This window comes from Melanostigma gelatinosum (genome assembly GCF_949748355.1).
Source record: "Melanostigma gelatinosum genome assembly, chromosome: 11".
Taxonomy (NCBI): domain Eukaryota; kingdom Metazoa; phylum Chordata; class Actinopteri; order Perciformes; family Zoarcidae; genus Melanostigma; species Melanostigma gelatinosum.
In genome coordinates, this window is record NC_136644.1 from 25,231,634 (window position 1) to 25,250,083 (window position 18,450).

At 44.4% G+C, this 18,450-nt stretch overlaps 1 protein-coding gene across 1 annotated transcript; it reads right to left on the bottom strand.

Moving 5' to 3' along the window:
* Positions 1 to 449: 449 nt before the first annotated feature.
* On the bottom strand, positions 450 to 17,835 carry npepps (aminopeptidase puromycin sensitive). Its single transcript, XM_079279053.1, has 23 exons — positions 17,513 to 17,835; positions 13,775 to 13,859; positions 13,550 to 13,627; positions 13,312 to 13,433; positions 12,128 to 12,235; positions 11,072 to 11,272; positions 10,804 to 10,900; positions 10,678 to 10,711; positions 10,064 to 10,178; positions 9,696 to 9,860; positions 8,620 to 8,724; positions 8,476 to 8,536; positions 8,272 to 8,381; positions 7,984 to 8,047; positions 7,494 to 7,633; positions 6,163 to 6,297; positions 5,133 to 5,352; positions 4,815 to 4,957; positions 4,443 to 4,499; positions 3,594 to 3,701; positions 3,106 to 3,261; positions 2,864 to 2,911; positions 450 to 2,399 (listed from the first exon to the last, which is right to left on the bottom strand). Exons 1-23 carry the CDS (start codon positions 17,633 to 17,635, stop codon positions 2,253 to 2,255), a joined length of 2,622 nt encoding a protein of 873 aa, XP_079135179.1. The 5' UTR covers positions 17,636 to 17,835; the 3' UTR covers positions 450 to 2,252.
* Between the last annotated feature and the right edge of the window lie 615 nt (positions 17,836 to 18,450).

Genomic DNA, 18,450 nt, shown 5'->3' on the forward strand with positions numbered 1-18,450 from the left:
ACATTGAGAAACCTGGAGCACGATATATTTCCCTTATTTCATGTTATATGTATTATTGAGCTCTTTGGGGCTCCATAGAATGGGGTCGTGGTATTTTTCTTTTTATCTAACAATTAGCAATATTTGCAGAAATGTATCAGAACGTCTCATAAATATCGAGGACATTTGATGAAGATAACTTCATTGCTGAACAATAAAGAACTCTTAAAACACATCGTTATTGTGACGAGACGGCAGCTGTGCGACTACTCTCATGCACCGATAAGAGAAATCATTTCACACATCGCTGCATGTTCTTCCTCATCTCTCTCTGTCTTCTTTCATTTAGGGTCAATGTATTGAATCAGCACTATAGCTGCTCCACACAACCTCAGGACGTCTTAAGAGTCTCTGACCACTCGTTCCCTTCTCGTTCCCTTCAGTGAAGGAAAGCAGACGAGATACGGACAGTCAGACAGATAACTGGAGCAAGTGTTGCTTTATTGGACTGAAGTCAAAGCTGTCCTCAGCTCCTCCTCTTTAAGTCAGAACCACAGAGACGTCCCACACCTTCAACTAAATTATGATTCATTAGAAGAAGAAAATAAACCGACAAATAAACATTAAACATCTGCACGATCAACGCAAACTCAGAACCAAATGTCTCAACAAACGCGTTATGAAACCACAATGTGTTCACGTCTGCTCCACGTCGTCATCGGCTTCCATCTGGAAACATTCTTCTCTCAGTAGGTGAAATTCAGCAGATAGATCTTTATAGATATAGATCTATAGATAAAGATCTACATGTATATATAGATATATGATCATCCCCTCCGGGCATTCACACCTCAATCATTTTCCACATGTTTGTGTTTATAATCCTTTTTCACTTTAATGAACACCGACTGTAGTTTTAAACAAAAAAGAAACAAAAGAAAAAACAACAACAAATGTTAGAGGGGGGGGGGGGGGTCTCGACAGGTTGGACGACTCGGTCGGTATGTTTTTCAAAAACCACGTCAAATTGTAAATTCTATATAGATATACTCGCTCAACAAGTCTGCATAATCTGTCACATTAGACGTTATGTGGAAATCAACTATTTTCACGTCAGTGTTAAATATTTACTGCAAACCAGTCGAACCGATTTAAGGCCTCCAGGTCTGACAGCGGAGTCCAGTCGATGCGTCTCTCCGCCCTCATCAGAGTCCTGATGTTACGTCACAATGGAGGAAACACAAAGGCCCCGAAGAGTCGAGTGTTGTGATCCTTTTCGTTTTCTTTCTCTCAGAATAAAAGATCATCTCAACATTTCAATAAATCACAGCATGTGATTAGTTATAAAACGCTGATATCTTCATTTCATTGGAGGCTGATAGAGAACCAGGAGATCAAATATGTTGATTCAAACTATACAAACTCTGACTGAACGGGGGGGGGGGGGGGGGGGGCAGGTAACCATGAACCTTTCCATTTTTTACAACATTGTCTGCAAAACAAAAACAGCAAAAAAAACCTTGCATTATACAGTTTACAAAGCATAGTACCATGCTGCGCTGCTCGCCTTAACCGTTTACTAGTGATGGAGGATCAGTGATGGAGGACACAACACACACACACACACACACACACACACACACACACTACGTCATTGACCCCACTCTGCCCTTCTGCTGTCACCCAATCACAACGCCTGAAAGAGAAGGGGGAGGGGGAGGGGTGAGTTACTTAATGAGAGGGGGGGGGTTCAAACTACAACTAAAGAAACAGGAACGAAATGATTTGTTTGTACAGAAAACAAACCGAAGTAAACAAAGCAGCCAATGCAGAAACATCACAATTCATGCATTCAAAGTGAGTGGCAGCAGGAGAAATTAAAGTGTGTGTGTGTGGGGGGGGGGGGGGGGGGGGGGGGTTCACAGTTTTCTCAGCTACGACGCAGAGATGGAGGGAGGGGTGCATACGGGGTGCGTTAGCGATCAGGTGGAGGGTCGTGTGCGTGGTGGATGGTGAGGTGCCGTCTGCTCGAGGGCAGAATGAGGAAAACTACATTCCCGGTCCGACTGAAATCAATTTGCGTTGTTAACGTAGAAAGAGTCTGTGTGTTTCCAACACGTTGGCTTTGCCTTCTTGTTTCACACAGTTTCTTTAGAGTAATGAAGCTTGCTGCAAGTACGCTCGGGTCTCCAGCTCTGGTCTGCGGGGGAGGGGGGGGGGGGGCTGAGGCAGCTATGATGCTGGAAGGTCTGCGCTGGAGGGGGGGGGGGAGCTCAGACGGGGGGCGCCTTGCGCTGCAGTAGATACTGAGAGATGTCGTCTGCGTCGCGCTTCAGCCAGGCCACGTTGAGGTTGATGTTCTCGCAGCACTGCTGCACCGTGCGCTCGGCCGACGCCGCCGGGTGACTCTCGAAGAAACTCTGCAGAGACACAAACACACGGAGCGGTCGAGATCTCAGCTCAACAACACCACCGGGTCCAAACGTCTCCATTCGGGCTGAGACTGAGGTTTATGATGGCGTCACCCCTTCAGTCCTATTTTCTATTAAATCACCTTTCTATCATGAATATAACTCATTCTGTCAATAACTTCAATAAATGTTTACTGTTAGACTTCATGAAGCGCTGGAGTTATTTTATTATCTATATTATTTCGTCATTTATGGATGTGTGTGTAAACAAAGCTTTAGTACACCTCATGTGCACATTCTGCCCCCTAGTGGTCAAACATGGTTCTTTGTAACATAATTCAGCTGATTTAAAATCAGTTTCCATTTAAAAATCTGTTCCAGAAAATAAAACACGGAATGATTTATATAGGAATAACCCTGTTTCCCCTCAAAAACGAATGAACCTAATTCATAACAACAATAAGCACGCTCACCTTCACTTCAGCAGCCATTTTGTCGACAGCAAATCCATCAACTGTGAGCTGCAAAGACACGTGAAGAAGAAACGGAGATTAGAAGCAAACAGACCCTGGAGTTCATGTCCAACATGAGCAGACCGGAACGATTCACGCTCCTGCTCTTCCACCACGCTCAATAACTGCAGTTATTAGTGTGAAAGAAACTTATGGTACATCAACACGTGACCTGATGGAGGAGCAGCGGGGGGGTTTCTTACCTTGATGAGCCGTGATATGAGGAAGCCGCCCTGGTAGCGGTTGTAAAGCTCCTCCCAGTTGTCCTTGACGAACTTCCAGGCAGCTTTGCGGCCTTGTTTACTGCTTCCAGCCACACCCCCGATGACGGACACCGTGTCCTGGGGACGGACGTCTTCCTGTCGGGGAGAAGACCCAGAGAGAGAGCGAGAGGTTAGCTGAGGAGATGCAGTCAGCAACTCACTGGCTGCTGGGAGATCCTGTCAAACTTGGACATTGAGCTTATTGCTGTTGTAGTTAGCGCCTCGCTGTCTCTCACAGCGTCGGTGTAATCATTAAGCCACAAAACGACACTGAAGTACAAACCGACTCAAAGTCCAGACCAACAGAGAAATAGAAACTGGGTCAAAAACAGAACTTTACAACAAGTGACACTTCTCTCGGTTCCTCCATCAGCCGCAGAAACAAAAACAAAACTGAGCAACACGAAGTCGACGCGGTGGCGAGTTACCGAGAGGGCGAAGCTGAGGACTTTCTGGATGAGGTCGGGGGCAGAGATGGCGCCCAGAACTCGCTCGATGCGATTCTTCTCCTCCTGCATGTCTGCTAGTTTGTGGAGCTGAAAGGTTGGAGTGACACAGACAGAGAACCAAACAGGTCATTAGAGAACATAGCAGCGCGAAGAGAGGACACAACAATACGATGGAATAAAGCAGGGGGCGACTCCTCTGGTTGTATAGAAGTCTATAGAAAATGACTCTACTTCTCTCTTGATTTATTACCTCAGTAAACATTGTAAACATGAGTTTATGTCTCAATCTCTAGTTTCAAGTCTTCTTCAATACAGCATGATGTTCATTTAGTACATTATGGTCCATTTAGAGTCAAACAGACCGTAAAGCAGGGGATGCTTTAGGGCGGGGCTACCGTAAGGGTTCAGGATTCGTACTTTTCAAGATGAAACTAGTTCATCGGTGGGCGACACGCTGCCTCAGCGACTAGAAAGAGGATTATGTTCTTTAGACACTTGTCTGCTCAAAATGAATGAAAAGAAACAGATAAACGAATGAATTATTATACTACATCTGGAAAACAATGCACAGATCTCTATTGTTGTGAATATTGTGATGTTTTAATTCAGTCTGACGGTGTTTCATTGCAGTAGTTGTATCCATGTCTTAGTGTGCTGATCGACTGGTCTCTTGGTCGGATCGTCATTCTAAATGAAATCACTTCTCAATCGAGTTATCTGGTGAAATTAAAGGTTAAATAACAATCGATAAAGAACTCGTGACTTCGGTGTACCGTCACACACCCGGAGTGAAGATGTTTGGGTGAAACACGCTCGCTGCCGTCTTACCTTCAGCATCGTGTCCAATGTGGCGCTGTCTCCATGCTTCAGCACTGTTAGATACACCTGGGCACAGAAAAGGAGGTGCATGACACATTCTGGAAGTATTTTGTTGTACAAAGTCAGATGTTGAACTGAATACAATTCCCTTTATTGAAATGTTCTTCTGTAGGACAGTATTTACGTATATTTAATACGTATTTGGGTTTTTATGCATCACATTAGATTATTTTAAAGCTTATTTAACCCTCCAGTGTTTTTGATCCCTGTGTTGCTTTTATCGGATGTTTCTGCGCCTGTGAAGCGCTTTGTAGCCTCGTTAATGATCACATTCAACGGGTCGTTTGAGAATATGCACGGTCGGCGTTTTGTTCGGCTCACCGGGCTCCGGAGGTCTGCAGGGAGGACCGGCTTTCCCTCCACGTGGTCCCTGAACCTCCGCCGGGCCTCCTCCAGCGTGGGCTTGTGTCCCGCCTTCCCCAGCTTCCCCAGAACAAGACTTCTCAACAGGGCGTCCAGGTGGCCTGCAGGACGGAAACCATCACGCTCGAGTTATCTCTGTCTCGCTACACAACACTGACCTTCAAGAGGACTAGTCGGGTCGGGCAACGGCAACTTCACCACACGGGAGGAAAACTCAGTTTACAGTGGTATCGAGTACAAAAACATGAAATAAATGAGATGTCCGCCGCTCCTCACCTTCCCCCGGTTTGCAGTCCCAGCCGAGCTCCAGGCCGATGGGGGTGAAGAGGTCCCGGATGAACTCCTGGATCTCCTCGTGGAAGTCGGTGTGGGACAGCAGCGAGGACAACACCCCCAGGTTGCAGCTGAGGTCGCTCCACACCGTGTAGTTGGGCTCGTTGACGAACGCCTCCATCAGCTTCAGCACCTCCACCGTGCTGATCATCCCTGCACGAGACTGAAGCCACAACAAGCTCAGGAGACGTTTCACGGATCATTTCTACCGTTTAAAGTCGATTATTAAACGTTGATTATTATTATTAGTCGTTTAATGATCCCGCTGTTCTGTTTAGAATCATCAGAACGTCTGAAACTCAGAGATTCATGAACATTGCTGCAATTTGTCACATCTGATGAAATCGCCTTAAATGTTATCGAAAACATCCCATCCTGTTATCTTTAACTTCATGAAACCTCTTCACCACACTGACTCATGACAGCAGCTGAAGGGAGGAAGAGGAGGACGAGTTACGAGTCAAGCTTCATCTGTTGCGTCATAACATCATCCATATCATGAGTCGTATTTCATTAGTGGCCAAACACACAAAACTGAAATGGAAAGTTTAACCTTTTTCTGGTCTTTTAGAAAACAAATTTTTGAATTTTATACGAGAACAGTCGCAGGCTTAATCATAAGAACTTAACTCACAGCTAATAATCAAACAGAACAATTCAATGACAAAGAATTCTTAGTGCAGTGAAACAGTTGTATATGATTAAATATGATTTATATTTGTGACATGAAGCGCTTTTTCTTTCAGCTCAGTATTTCACAGTTTCAAGGTATTCTTGTAATATTGTGTTTTCGGAAAAACTGGTATCGCTGTAACTTTAACGTACTTAAATGTTCATGTTTGGATCTTCCTGCGCTCGTCTATTCTGTATTTGTTTACACCGGAAGGGAAGTTTCATCAAGAAAATCATTGTTGTTGTTTTGTAGCCCTGCAGTAGAGCTGAGTGTGTGCGTGTGTGTGTGTGTGGGCGTCACCAGGGAGAAGAGGTCGTTCTGCAGGCCGAGTCGGTCCACAGGCTGCAGGCTGAGGTCTCTGACGCCCGGCAGCAGACTCTCCAGCATGGAGGTGCTGTACTGGATGCGATAGAAGCCCACGGTGCCGGGGTTGATCTGTGAACAGCAGGGACGCAACCGGGTCAGACCTCGTTTCAGCACTTTATACCTCTCAGGCCGAGTGCTCTTCTCCAGCATGGCTCTCAGGGAGTGAACCAGCATCGCCCCAATGCCTCAGGGTTTAGTCAACAAAAGGACATTTAACTGAACATTAGAAGAGATCTGTGTTAACATAACACACACGTGTAGTTACAGTCGGCTCTATGAAGCAGTGATGTTATGGATCTGTTATTTACACATTCACACAGTCGGCCATTCATTGCCAGCTCTCGTTCTGCATACGTCTGTATAAACGGTTACTTTTAGTCTGAATTATAACTTCAACTTCCTCGTATTTGAGTCGTATTAATTTACAATCCCCGTACCGAGCTCTGATTGGTCAGGAGGCGGTGAGGCGGTGACACCAGCTGATCTCTTCTCTCCAACAACAAACTGAACACAGAGTTAACCCCGAAGTCACCTCGACGACCACAACTCCTGCTTCGTGAAACAGATCAGTCAAAACAGAAAGGAGCTGCTCGTGACACTTTTACCCACAATCCCCGGCAGCAATTACACCCATGGGTGAGTCTGATGACCACTTCCTCCCAACTGACCAAAAAAAGGAACTCCAGTCTGTGAACTTTGTTTGAACTTTCCATGAGATCAGATCTCTCATGACTCATTAATTCAGCTCAAAGAAACCGGATCCCGTTTGGTGAAAGTTTAACTTTCCTCTGATGGGAAGAGACAAACACGCCGACGGTCTCAGCTTAGTTTTACACGTTGTGTTATGTCCGTGACCTTTTACACAGATATGGATATGCAGCCACGAGTACAGACTTGTAGAGCCACATTTCGATGCCGCCAAGATGTCGTGGAACGTAAACAAGTGATCACATGAACATTCCACGCAGAAAGAGAAAGAACTGCTCACGCACCTCCACATCAAACCGGCATTTTCACAGATGAAACTAAATGTTTTATTAACTACAACTAGAGAGATGCATCAATCTGATGCATGAGCACGATAACGACCACACGTGACTGATCCACATTAAACTATTTCGCTATCACATCGCCATAAATCCTCAGTAGTCGTTTGACTCATCACTATATGCAGAGTACGGGGCCGGTACTCGTCAGATGGTTCAGGCATCTGACTCAGTGTCAGGAGAGATGCTGCTGTTGGAGGCGCGTTGACTGGACCTCACCTTGACCCACTGGTCGGGAGCGACGCCGCTCACGGTGATGGTCGTCTCGGGTCTGTCCAGCAGAACCTTGAGCTTCGTGCATTTGGGGTCCTCGCTGGTACAGATACTAACGGGGACCATCCAGCTGGGGCAATCCTCACCTGATGGACGACAGACGAGCCACGCAGCAAATGAGGCGGTCGACAAAAACAATATGAGAGAGAGAGCGAGAGATGAGATAAACCCAGTCGTATTTAGGTGCAGCAGCACAACCACAGAAATAAACACAGATAACTAGAGGATGTCAAATGTAAGTAAGACGATAATAACAGCAGAATTAAACAAAACATTAAACAAAACATCCCAGTGGAGCGATTTCCAAGTTGCAGCAATGTAACAGCGCACAACAGACTAAAGATAAAATATGATGAAGTAATGATGCGCTGTATGAATATAGAATTATAATAGAAATATGACACATAGAAACACAACACGAGGACTTTAAACTCACCATTGTGTGGTCCACTGGCACAGAACTTCTTCTGAGATATCTTGAGGATGCGGTCGTCACCTTGCTATAAATAAACATCACGGTTAGTGCGTGTGTGTGTGTGTGTGTGTGTGTGTGTGTGTGTGTGTGTGTGTGTGTGTGTGAGGCTACTGAATTAGAACCAGCCACCAGACAAGCACTGTGTCACTGCTACCGGTGAATCTCATTGTTAAGTAAGACGGAGAGAAGTTGATAGATGGATTTGTAGCGCTCAGCCTGGCGTCTGATCGTGTTTCCAGTGAAGCTCACCTGCTCCTCTTCCACTTCTATGATCGGGAAGCCCATCTGCTTGGTCCACGAGCTCATCACGGCAGCGATGGGTTTTCCACTGGCCTGCTCCAGACAGTCCCAGAGGTCCTCTGTGGAAGACAGCCGGCGGGTCGGAGGGATTAGGAAAACAGATTTCACAGCGCGGCTTCATCTCGAGGGGAAACGTGCGCGGCGCGCTCTTACCTGTCGAAGCATTTTTATGTTGGAACTTCAAAAGATAGGCGTTCATTCCTTTCCTAAAGTCCTACAAAAGGAAGAGTGAGAGGTGAACCTCGAGGAACGACACGGAAACACGGAAACATCGCTGCGAGTGTTCGACAAACCAACCTCGTCTCCTGTGTAGTTGTGCAACATGCGGATCACAGACGCTCCTTTGCTGTAGGAGATGGCGTCAAAGATCTCATCCACCTCTGATGGATGACCCACGTTCACCTGGAGCACCAAACACACATCAGACGCTACAGAACCAGACTAACGCTGCTAACAGACATCAGACGCTACAGAGCCAGACTAACGCTGCTAACATAGACATCAGACGCTACAGAGCCAGACTAACGCTGCTAACATAGACATCAGACGCTACAGAGCCAGACTAACGCTGCTAACATAGACATCAGACGCTACAGAGCCAGACTAACGCTGCTAACACACACGGCTGGGTTAGGTAGGAACCTAAGCCAGGGACTAGAACCTTTAAACCCCCCAAAAGGCCCTGGTCGGAGGTTAGTACTTTCTGTAAGTACAGGACCCTTCGGGGGCGGAGTTTGCAGGGATGGCTGTTGCTGATTGGTCAAACACAGACACACAGCACCACTGCTTCAACTTGTGTATCGCTTCAGTCATAAAACAAGGAACTACTCCAGCATTGATTCAGCACCATTTTAAGACGAACATTTCTCTTCATTTGATAACATTGAGAGTAAATTGAGTCGCTTTCTGACTCATTTAAAAAAGGATGAGAGAAAAAGAGCGAGAGAGAGAGAGCGAGCGAGAGAGAGAGACAGCGCTGTTCACGACTTTCTGATGGTTACGTTCTAAAGCACCAATTAATAACCGTCAAACGATCAACCGCGGTGGAGACTTGTAATCAGAGCAGCTGAAGGTGTTTAGATGAGCCGCCCTCATCACGCGTCATGCTGCTTTATCAAACGACAGCGGACTAATTTGCTAAATGTTCAGAGGCAATTAGAGCGCTATGGAAACACAAACAAACAATCAGCTGGAGAAACCTTTTCGATCCTTGAGAGGCAGTACGGGACTAAGAATTACTTCTAAAAGGAGCTTCTTGGCTATAAATCGATTGTGCCGACATAACTACGCTAGAAACTGTAAAGATCAGACGACGCATCCCAGTGGAGCGATCGTAGTGTAAAAACATTCTTCCCCTCCGGTCCACAGCTCACCTCTATGGGGTGGCTGCTGTCCAGCGCGTCCAGGTCCAGAGCGCGGGTGTAGTCGGCCGAGACGAACTGGGTCCAGATGTCGTACTCTGGGAAGCAGTGGTCCACACACAGATACTCGATCCAGGACGCAAATCCCTCATTGAGCCACAGATGGGTCCACCATTCCTGTTCACACACACACACGATGACAGCGGGTCCTCAAAGTCCTCAAACACACACCGCTTGCATTGTGGAACTCAAGCTTTCCTTCAGTACACTAAATTAAACGAGTATTAGCTTCTTGACCCACAGCTGCAGAAAAACCTCTTTCTCCATTTCAAACATTTCTTCTAGAGTTTCACAGCCGCTGGGAGATTTTGGCCGCTTACCATCGTGACCAAGTTCCCGAACCACTGGTGGGCGAGTTCGTGTCCGACCACCAGCGCCACCCACTGCCTGGAGGACGAGCAGGAGTCCTTGGCGTCGATTAGCAGTGCCGTCTCCCTGGAAGAAACAACAACAGAGAGGGAAAGTGAGACAGCTCCTCTGAACACAGCAGGGGTTCCCTCCATCAACCATCAGCTGCCGGGCTGTTCATTAGGAAAACCATGCAGGTGGCTGAAGATGGCCGATGAATGGAGCCTGCTGCTGTGTGATAATCCCACGCCTGAATACCTCGGAGGTGGCAGCGCACCGAGCTGAACATAAGGCAATTAAAAAGCCATCACGGCTGTCAACCAAAAAGAGACACCGGCAACGAGAACTGTGTCTGAAAGAAAGGGGGGCGGGGGGGCATGCTGAAGTTTAGTTATTTTCTAGATTAATCACTTTGTCTTTAAAAAGTCAGAAAGTAGTGAAACACGCCAATTCCCCAGAGAAACATTTTCTAATTGCTATATTTTCCAACGTCAACATTTATCCTAATTGCCCACAAGCGAGCATGGCATGGTTGGTACCAGCGCTTCACTGTTCAACGAGTAGTTCGACAGCAGCGAGGTCTTACCTGTAGGTAACAAGGCCCCAGTTCTCCATGGCACCTGAGTGGAGGGAAGCGGCAGACCTTTCACTTTCAGCATTTTTCAACTGGAAACGTCTGAAAGTACCGAATGTGGAATCGGCTGCTACTTACCAGCAGCAAAATCAGCAATAGCTATGAGATCGATTTTAGGCAACGGATAAGGAACGTTGAAGTAGTCTTTGTAGAAAGGTAAGGTCTTAGTTGCAACCTGCAAAAACAAGAGAAAGTCTCTTAAAACATATGAATGATTTAATAACAGTCTGCTCTTTGTGTTCTATACAGAAGGACTGAAGGGGACAGAAAGGATCAAGCATGCGATGCTCCAGTCATGTCTGTAGTATAAATGAAACCATCAAGGAGCTGCTGTGGCTGCTCTCACCTCCAGTGCGAATCTCCCTTGTTCCGCCTTCCCGACTGGCGTGTAGACGCGAACCGTTATGCCGTCTGACGACTGGCTCTCCACAAAGTCATATTCACCGATGACAAAAGCTACAAGGTATGTGGACATGATGGGCGTGGTGGCAAACGTCATCTCCACCAGGTCCTCGTCCTCCGGATATGGCTTTCGATCGATGACATTCTGGACGAGGGAGAGCTTCAGTTTAGTGACGCCGAGACAGATCACTGACAACAAAGCATGAGTTTAACCGGCAAGGCGCAAAAATGGGACTTTTGGTAGCAGCTCATTGCCCTTATATAGATTTGATTCTGTGCTGGGAGATAGTGATGTTGTGTAATGCTAACACTTTGTTGGGGACTATTTTCAGCGGCGGATTAATCCACATTGGGTGCTCTAGTGACAGCAGGGAGGCGTGTGTGAGATTGAGACTAAATAAACTCCAGTGTGTGTGTGTGTGTGTGTTCATGGTAATAAGTCACCAGACTTTTCCCTTTGTATCATGTTGACGTTTATGTCCAGTAGTTATCTAAAGAGCCTGCAGACATCTGTCCCAGTGTGTAAACCCTCACGTTTAAACTGGACTGTTAGAAGGTCACAGTGAGAGAATAAATTCCAGCAAGTATGTGGAGACAAAAGGTCAGGAGCTGGACTGGCATCAGTCTGTGCAGAGCTTAGTCCTGCTGGACACAATAATCTAACGTCCTTCCTTTTGGTGCTGCACATCCTACACTCTGTCTGTAATAATCAGTATTTGTGTGTATGTATGTATGTATGTGTATATATATAAATATATATATATATATATAAATAAAATAATTGAACGTCCTTCCTAACGTGCCATATAAATATATATATGTATGGCACATAAACACACATTCATATTCATTCAGTCATCAGAAAGCGCAGATGTAGCTTCATGGTCAGCACCAGAGAGACAGAAAGAGAGAGACAGAAAGAGACAGACACACACACACATAAACTTGTGAGCAGAGAGTGGCCCGGTCAGAGTGTCTCAGAGTGACTTGTGACTCGTACCATATTGGACAAGGCTACGCGGTCCTTAGGAACTATCAGAGCGATGTCAAAGGTGGCTTTGATCGCTGGCTCATCCCAACAGGGGAAAGCTCTGCGAGCATCCGTGGCCTGGAGGAGGAAAGAAGGGGGGGGGGGGGGGGGGTACAGTGATTCCATGATAGCACACTTTATACATGAGATATACATGAGATGCCCCGTTTACATTAGTTTATTCACTTTGCAATTACAGTACACCCGTCTCACACAAATAGATATTATTTTACATTTTAAATATGGTATATTTTATCCCTATATTGTAACTTTAGCACTATTTCATGTCTGCTGGAGGGAGGCTGAGATCCAACGACTGCATCTCTGTAATTGTTGTGTGTACGAGTGTTATTATGCAACCTATTATTTGGTCCTCCTCTGTGGAACAGCTGTTACATGACATCATGCCGACCTAAAGACTTCCTGCTATTTGTCCTTTCAGAAGTCATTTTGCTGTGTGAGCAGCACGGGCCTCTCGCCCTTTGTTTCAGGCAGCGCTGCAGTCGAGCGGTTTTATCTGCGACAGGTGGAAAAACACCTGTCAGCTGTTTCTCACAGCATCAAATGTAGTTGTGGCATTTCCTTTATATTTAAAAAAATAAAAGCCCCGGAGCCAATGATTTTATCTACTGACCAGCCCTGGAACAAAGGAGCCTTTCATTTGTTTTCCAGCGGGGAGCCTGAAACATTTAGCACTTTAGGCTCCGTCACCACAGGTGTCAAACTAACCGGTCACTGTGAGTCGTTCCAGCTCCTACCTGAGTTCATGTTACATCGTCCTGAACACACAACGTGAGCTAGAGATTACACAGAAGTTGTGGTGAGGAAGTGGTGTCTCTCATCTCCCTCCTCTCTGTATCTCTGTATGTGTCTGTACACATCAGGTGGATACCGTGCAGGTTCTAATGAGAGTCAGAGTCCAGACTGGAATGACCTGGTTTTTAGCTAAACTTTTTGTTAACACACAAACATCTTCAAAACATACGTATAAATAGGATGAAATTTGAGACATTGCCTCATCTCTAGGACAAATCTGGCAAAAACCAACAAGTCACATGACCACCAGGCCTATGATGCAACACAGGCAAGTAGTGGGTTAAGCAACACACTCAACTTTCCCAAAAGAAAACATTTCCTTGAGGCCACCAGCTTACCTCAAACTGTGTGACAGCAGCGTAGCGGACCTCTCCAGCAGCGGACGAATATTTACTTCTATAGAATCCCTTCATTTTGTCGTTCAGCTCCCCGACGAAGTCTATCTTCAACGTGCCAGAGCCTGAGGGGGGGGGGGGGGGGTAGTTCAGCCACAACCAATAAATATATTCATTCTTCAAGTGTTATAATGTTTGAAAAGCAGACACAACAGCAGAGACGAGTGGAGTCCCTTCTCACCTTTCTGTAGAGCACGAGGAAATGACAGGGTGACTTTCTCATCCTCATTCTGATAGTTGAATCCTGTGGCATTAATTTCTAAAAAGAGAGGAAGAAAAAGACATGAGACCATGAGCACGAAATACTCACTCTTACCATTTCAGGAATTTAAAAATCAAGATACCTACAAACTACATTTTCGTCATTATTAATAAAGGAGCGTAAAAAGCCGAGTCTGACCCTCACCTTCTCCTCCCTGCGGTACGAAGGACGCCGTGATGATGTCGATGTCAGCACAGTTCATCACAATCTGATTGGTGGCCTGTGTAACCTGTAAATATTGACATAAAACAACATAATTTATCCTCGATAATCTCTGCGGTGACATCATTTCAAATCCCAACATGTTTGGGAAAGGTGAAGCTTGAATGAAGTGTAACGCTCCAATAAACACCACCACCGGAGTATGTAAGGAAGCAGTTTTGACGAGAGCAAATGTAACTGTGATGGTATATGCAGACGGATCATCAGATAGCTGAGGCGGGAATGAATCTGCTTACTGAGCGCTGAACACACAGAGAGGTTGAAGGGCAAACTGGGCACAGATAAAGAACCGGTCGGGGTATGCGGAAAGAAATAAAAGTGATGAAAACAAAGACAGGAAGACAGACTATGGGGCTTCTGACTTGTGATGTGGAAAACCGTGGATGTCACTGCCCAATTTATTGAGAACGAAACACACTTTGAAGCCTCGCAGTTTTCAGAAAGGGTTGTTTGATAGTGACGCTGCTGTTGTTTGATATACTCGGAGGCGACACATTGGCAGAGAGGCCGTGATTAAGAAACATGCCAGGCAAATGGCAAAGCGCCACATCGCTTTGGTTTCTTCCGGTCCATTGTATTTCACCCAGGCTTTGTACAAACCGCAGGAAAAATGGGTGTTACTAAACCGAACTGGTGAAGAATGTTCGCCTCTCAGCAGGCACAGGAGTGAAATGAACTCTCAGGACTTTAAGAGCTGCTGAAATGAGGATTTGCATTTAGTCCCAGCCAACATCTAAATGACGTAATGCTTGAATATATTCAAACCTTGACTGGATGTTTTATCAGTAGGGTTGGTCTAAATCTGTTTGAATATGTCACGCTTTAATAGAGATCATATGCTAAACAGTAATAAGCACATGATCTCCCATATACGTTCCTCGTGCTAGGTGTCATGTCTGTCCTGGAGCCAATAAGACACCAAACGAAAATAAGACAAACTTCTCAAAAGCATCCAGCGCCAACTTTCAATGGCTTAGTGCTGAAACAATAAATTGATTAACAGAAAGATAATCATCAACCTCTTTGATAAGTAATCGTAAAAGTGGTTCTTTGAGGAAACATGTCAGGTCTTGTGAGTGTGAGGATCCAGCATACTTGTCTTTGATTTGTAACATCTGTAAACTGGATTTCCATGAGTTTTGGACTGCTGGTCATGCAAAACGTTATTTACTTTGTTTTCCAGCGATCTGCTTTGTTTGTCATATTTGACTCATGCTCCTTGGAGTTAGTGTTATCTTATCATCGTTAATTTAATACTCATGACATTATCTGCTCTTGATAGGGAAGCCGTTTATATCCCAGTCGTGAAGGGTGTCTTATCCACAAAGAAAAACTAATAGCAGCAATGCACATTTAGCCCATAATATATAATGACGCCATGTATCTTGATTGCTCTGATAATGTGTGTTTACCACGACACAGCTGACAGGTGTACTTACACACTCGAGGCACAACTTCACCTCAGAAACACATTCACAGTCAGCTGGTGCGTTTGTTTTATGTGTTAGTTACATAGTAGCTACACCCACTGTTGAGATAAGCCTCAGGCATCCAAACTGATTCACTAGCCTATCACCGTCAGTCAACTGAAAGCTAACCAGCATCAGCAAACAGTGTGCATTCCTCACATTCCGCAAACTGACTGTTTAAAGAGTATAGTTTAAACTTAACTAGAGCTGCTCTGAAAACACCATCATGCATAAATTCACTGACACGTAATGTTCACCGTCAGGACAGTTGCGTTTACTCGAGTGCTGTACTTAATAGGGCGGGGGGGGGGGGGGGGGAAATCGATACAGGATAGTATCGATATTTTATTATATAAACTTTTTTTTTTAAAGAAAAGGAAAAAAAATCAAATCAATTGCTTTTTCAGTCCACTAGATGGTGCCGAGTTGTTTTCTGGTGAAGTCAGCAGAGGTGCCGGGTCTGCGTGCGTGACTGGTAGGAAGTTGGTCGAAACAAAGATGGAGACATCAGAGAAAGAACTCAGATAAAACATGTTGTTGACACAGTTTTCCTTTGGGGACATAATTTGAAGTTGAAAAAAGTAATAAATCGCAATACTCAGAATATCGCAGTATCGTGAAAGTATCGTGATAATATCGCACTATCGTGATAATATCGTATCGTGACCCAAGTATCGCGATAATATCGTATCGCGAGAGCTCTGGCGATTCCCACCCCTAGTACTTAAGTACTAATTTGGAGTACGTATATTTCACTTGAGTATTTCAATATGGAGCAACCTTCTACTTCTACTCTCAACACATCTCGGAGAAAAATATTCTACTTTTTACTCCATTAGAATTATCTGACAGGTTTAGTTACCTTTCAGATAACAATGTTTCATATCATTCCAGTTCAGTAAAAACAGTATTTTGGTAAAAAACAACATGTATCTCCAGATATGTTGATTTTAAATGTTGAACTGAAAGATGAAGTGTTCCTTTGTGTGCTGACAAAATCCCCCTACTTATTATGCTAAATAAACTTTTAAAAACCAGATAGTGAATGCACAGGGCTGTTTTTTGAGATCATGAGAAGTTGACCAATACTTTGTTCTCACAATTACAAACATGTTCTTGTAGAATGATGCATTACTGTATATTAAACTACCCAACAGTATATTAGTTTAAATCAGCGACAACCTTAAACATCTAGAAGTAAAAATGTAACGCACATTACTGCAGCAGTAATATTAATTCAAAAACATAATGTACAATAGTATAACACTGACATTTTACTGCTAAATGAATACTTTCACTTTCCATACCTTAAGTACACGTTACTGCTAATACTTGTGTATTTTTAGTTACGTTAAGGTTAAGTGAAGTAATCTCATAGTGTGGCATGAAAGTAAAGGATCTGAATACTTCTTCTACCACTGTTAAGTGAGGCAACATGTTGCCATGATTTAGCATAAACATTAGTGAGCTTATAGCTTAGCAGCTAGTTGGCTAGTTGACAACCTCAGTGACCTTAAAACAGATTAATTTATCGTGATTTATAGCAATGCATTGGTGTACTAAATGGGTTAAAGTTGCTGGCATACAACGAACAAAAGCTCTTGAAACACATTAACGTTAAGCGCCTGTTAGCGGGCTAATGTCCACGGTACTAATGGCTAAAGCTAACATGAGAGTGCAAGTCTGCTGCCGTCTATGGGACTGTTGTGCTAGCTAGCTGGCTAGCTTCAATTAGCTTCAGGCTAGTCACAGGCATATCCATACATTATTATTATTTTCCATTCGTGGGGCTCCTTCAGCCAGTGTGGTGAAACTGTTGACTAGGTTATCAACCGCCAGCTGACCATTGACGTTCGCTAAAAACGCCAACACAGGTCAGCTAGGTTGCTACTGTTGTGCTAGGTAGCTAAAAATTAGCTTCTGGCTAGTCACAGACATATCCATACAGATTTGTTTCCCGTCAGCCAGTGCGAGAGCCCCCGGCGTGAAACGGTTGGCTAGATTGCTAACGCCAACACAGGTCAGCTAGGTTGCTACTTGATGAGCTAGCTAGTGGTTTAAATTAGCTAGCTACTGGTAACGTTAGCTGTGGTCAGATTACATAACAAGATCCCTTCGCCATGCACAGGCTAGACAAATAATCCATCCATGTCTGACGCTGCAAGCGCTCAGGTTTCAACGTAACCGTTACCTCCACGAGCGCCTCCAGCTTGCCTTCGAAGGTGAAGTCGATGAGGTCGGGCTTCAGACACAAGCCGTAGTTGACGGGGTAAACGTCAGTCGGTAACCGAACGAAGGGCCTCCTTTCGGGCATGGTTCCTGTATTTTTTGGGCCAGTTGCGCTAATAATGAAGACAGTTGTTGTGTGTTACAATTCCAGTTATCGTTCTGAGTTTTATTAAAGCAAAAACGGGCCTCGACAGTGATGATGGTGGACAGCAAGTCGTGAGTCTGTTTTACGAATGACAGCGGAACCCTGCGGCCCAGGTGCAGCGACATCAACTGGAACCCTCTCAACACTTCTCTACCCGTAGACTTCTTCTTCTTCTTTTCTTTTTTAGGTTTATTGGCGGTTGGCAAACAATGAATTGGTGCATTACCGCCACCAACTGGTATGGAGTGTGGATCAGGACGTCTAGTACTTAATAAAATAAAATAAGGAACAACTGGCTCATATTTTCTTTATAATATTAGTTAGTCCAGTATATTGAAATAATACTTGATAACATTCACTTTTCGAGTTTTGCAGAATATCCACTACATCAAACCGTACCTCCATCTTGCCGAGGTCTCCAATCAGCTGCCCTCTTTCCTGTTCATGTTTCTGAACGTTTTCTGAAGAAAAAGAAACATTTATAATAATAATAATAATAAAATAAAACAAAGCAAAATAAAATAAAAAAATGTACTAAAATGTTTACCTAAGTTAAGAACACAAAAATACATAAATAACAAAATAATAAACAAACCGAATCCATAATAACAACAACAGCAATAGTAATAATAACAATAATAATAATACAATACAAATATAACAATACTACTACTACTACTACTACTAATAAAATAATAATAATAACATTTGCACAATACTATTAACGTCCATAACCACGCATTGATCTGATAATG

Coding starts and splice junctions, on each gene's coding strand:
- npepps (XM_079279053.1), bottom strand. CDS start 17,635: ATGCCCGAAAGGAGGCCCTTCGTTCGGTTACCGACTGACGTTTACCCC. Junction 9,861..10,063: donor TCGGGAACTTGGTCACGATG/GTAAGCGGCCAA, acceptor GTGTGTGAACAG/GAATGGTGGACCCATCTGTG. Junction 3,262..3,593: donor TCCTCAGCTTCGCCCTCTCG/GTAACTCGCCAC, acceptor TCTCCCCGACAG/GAAGACGTCCGTCCCCAGGA.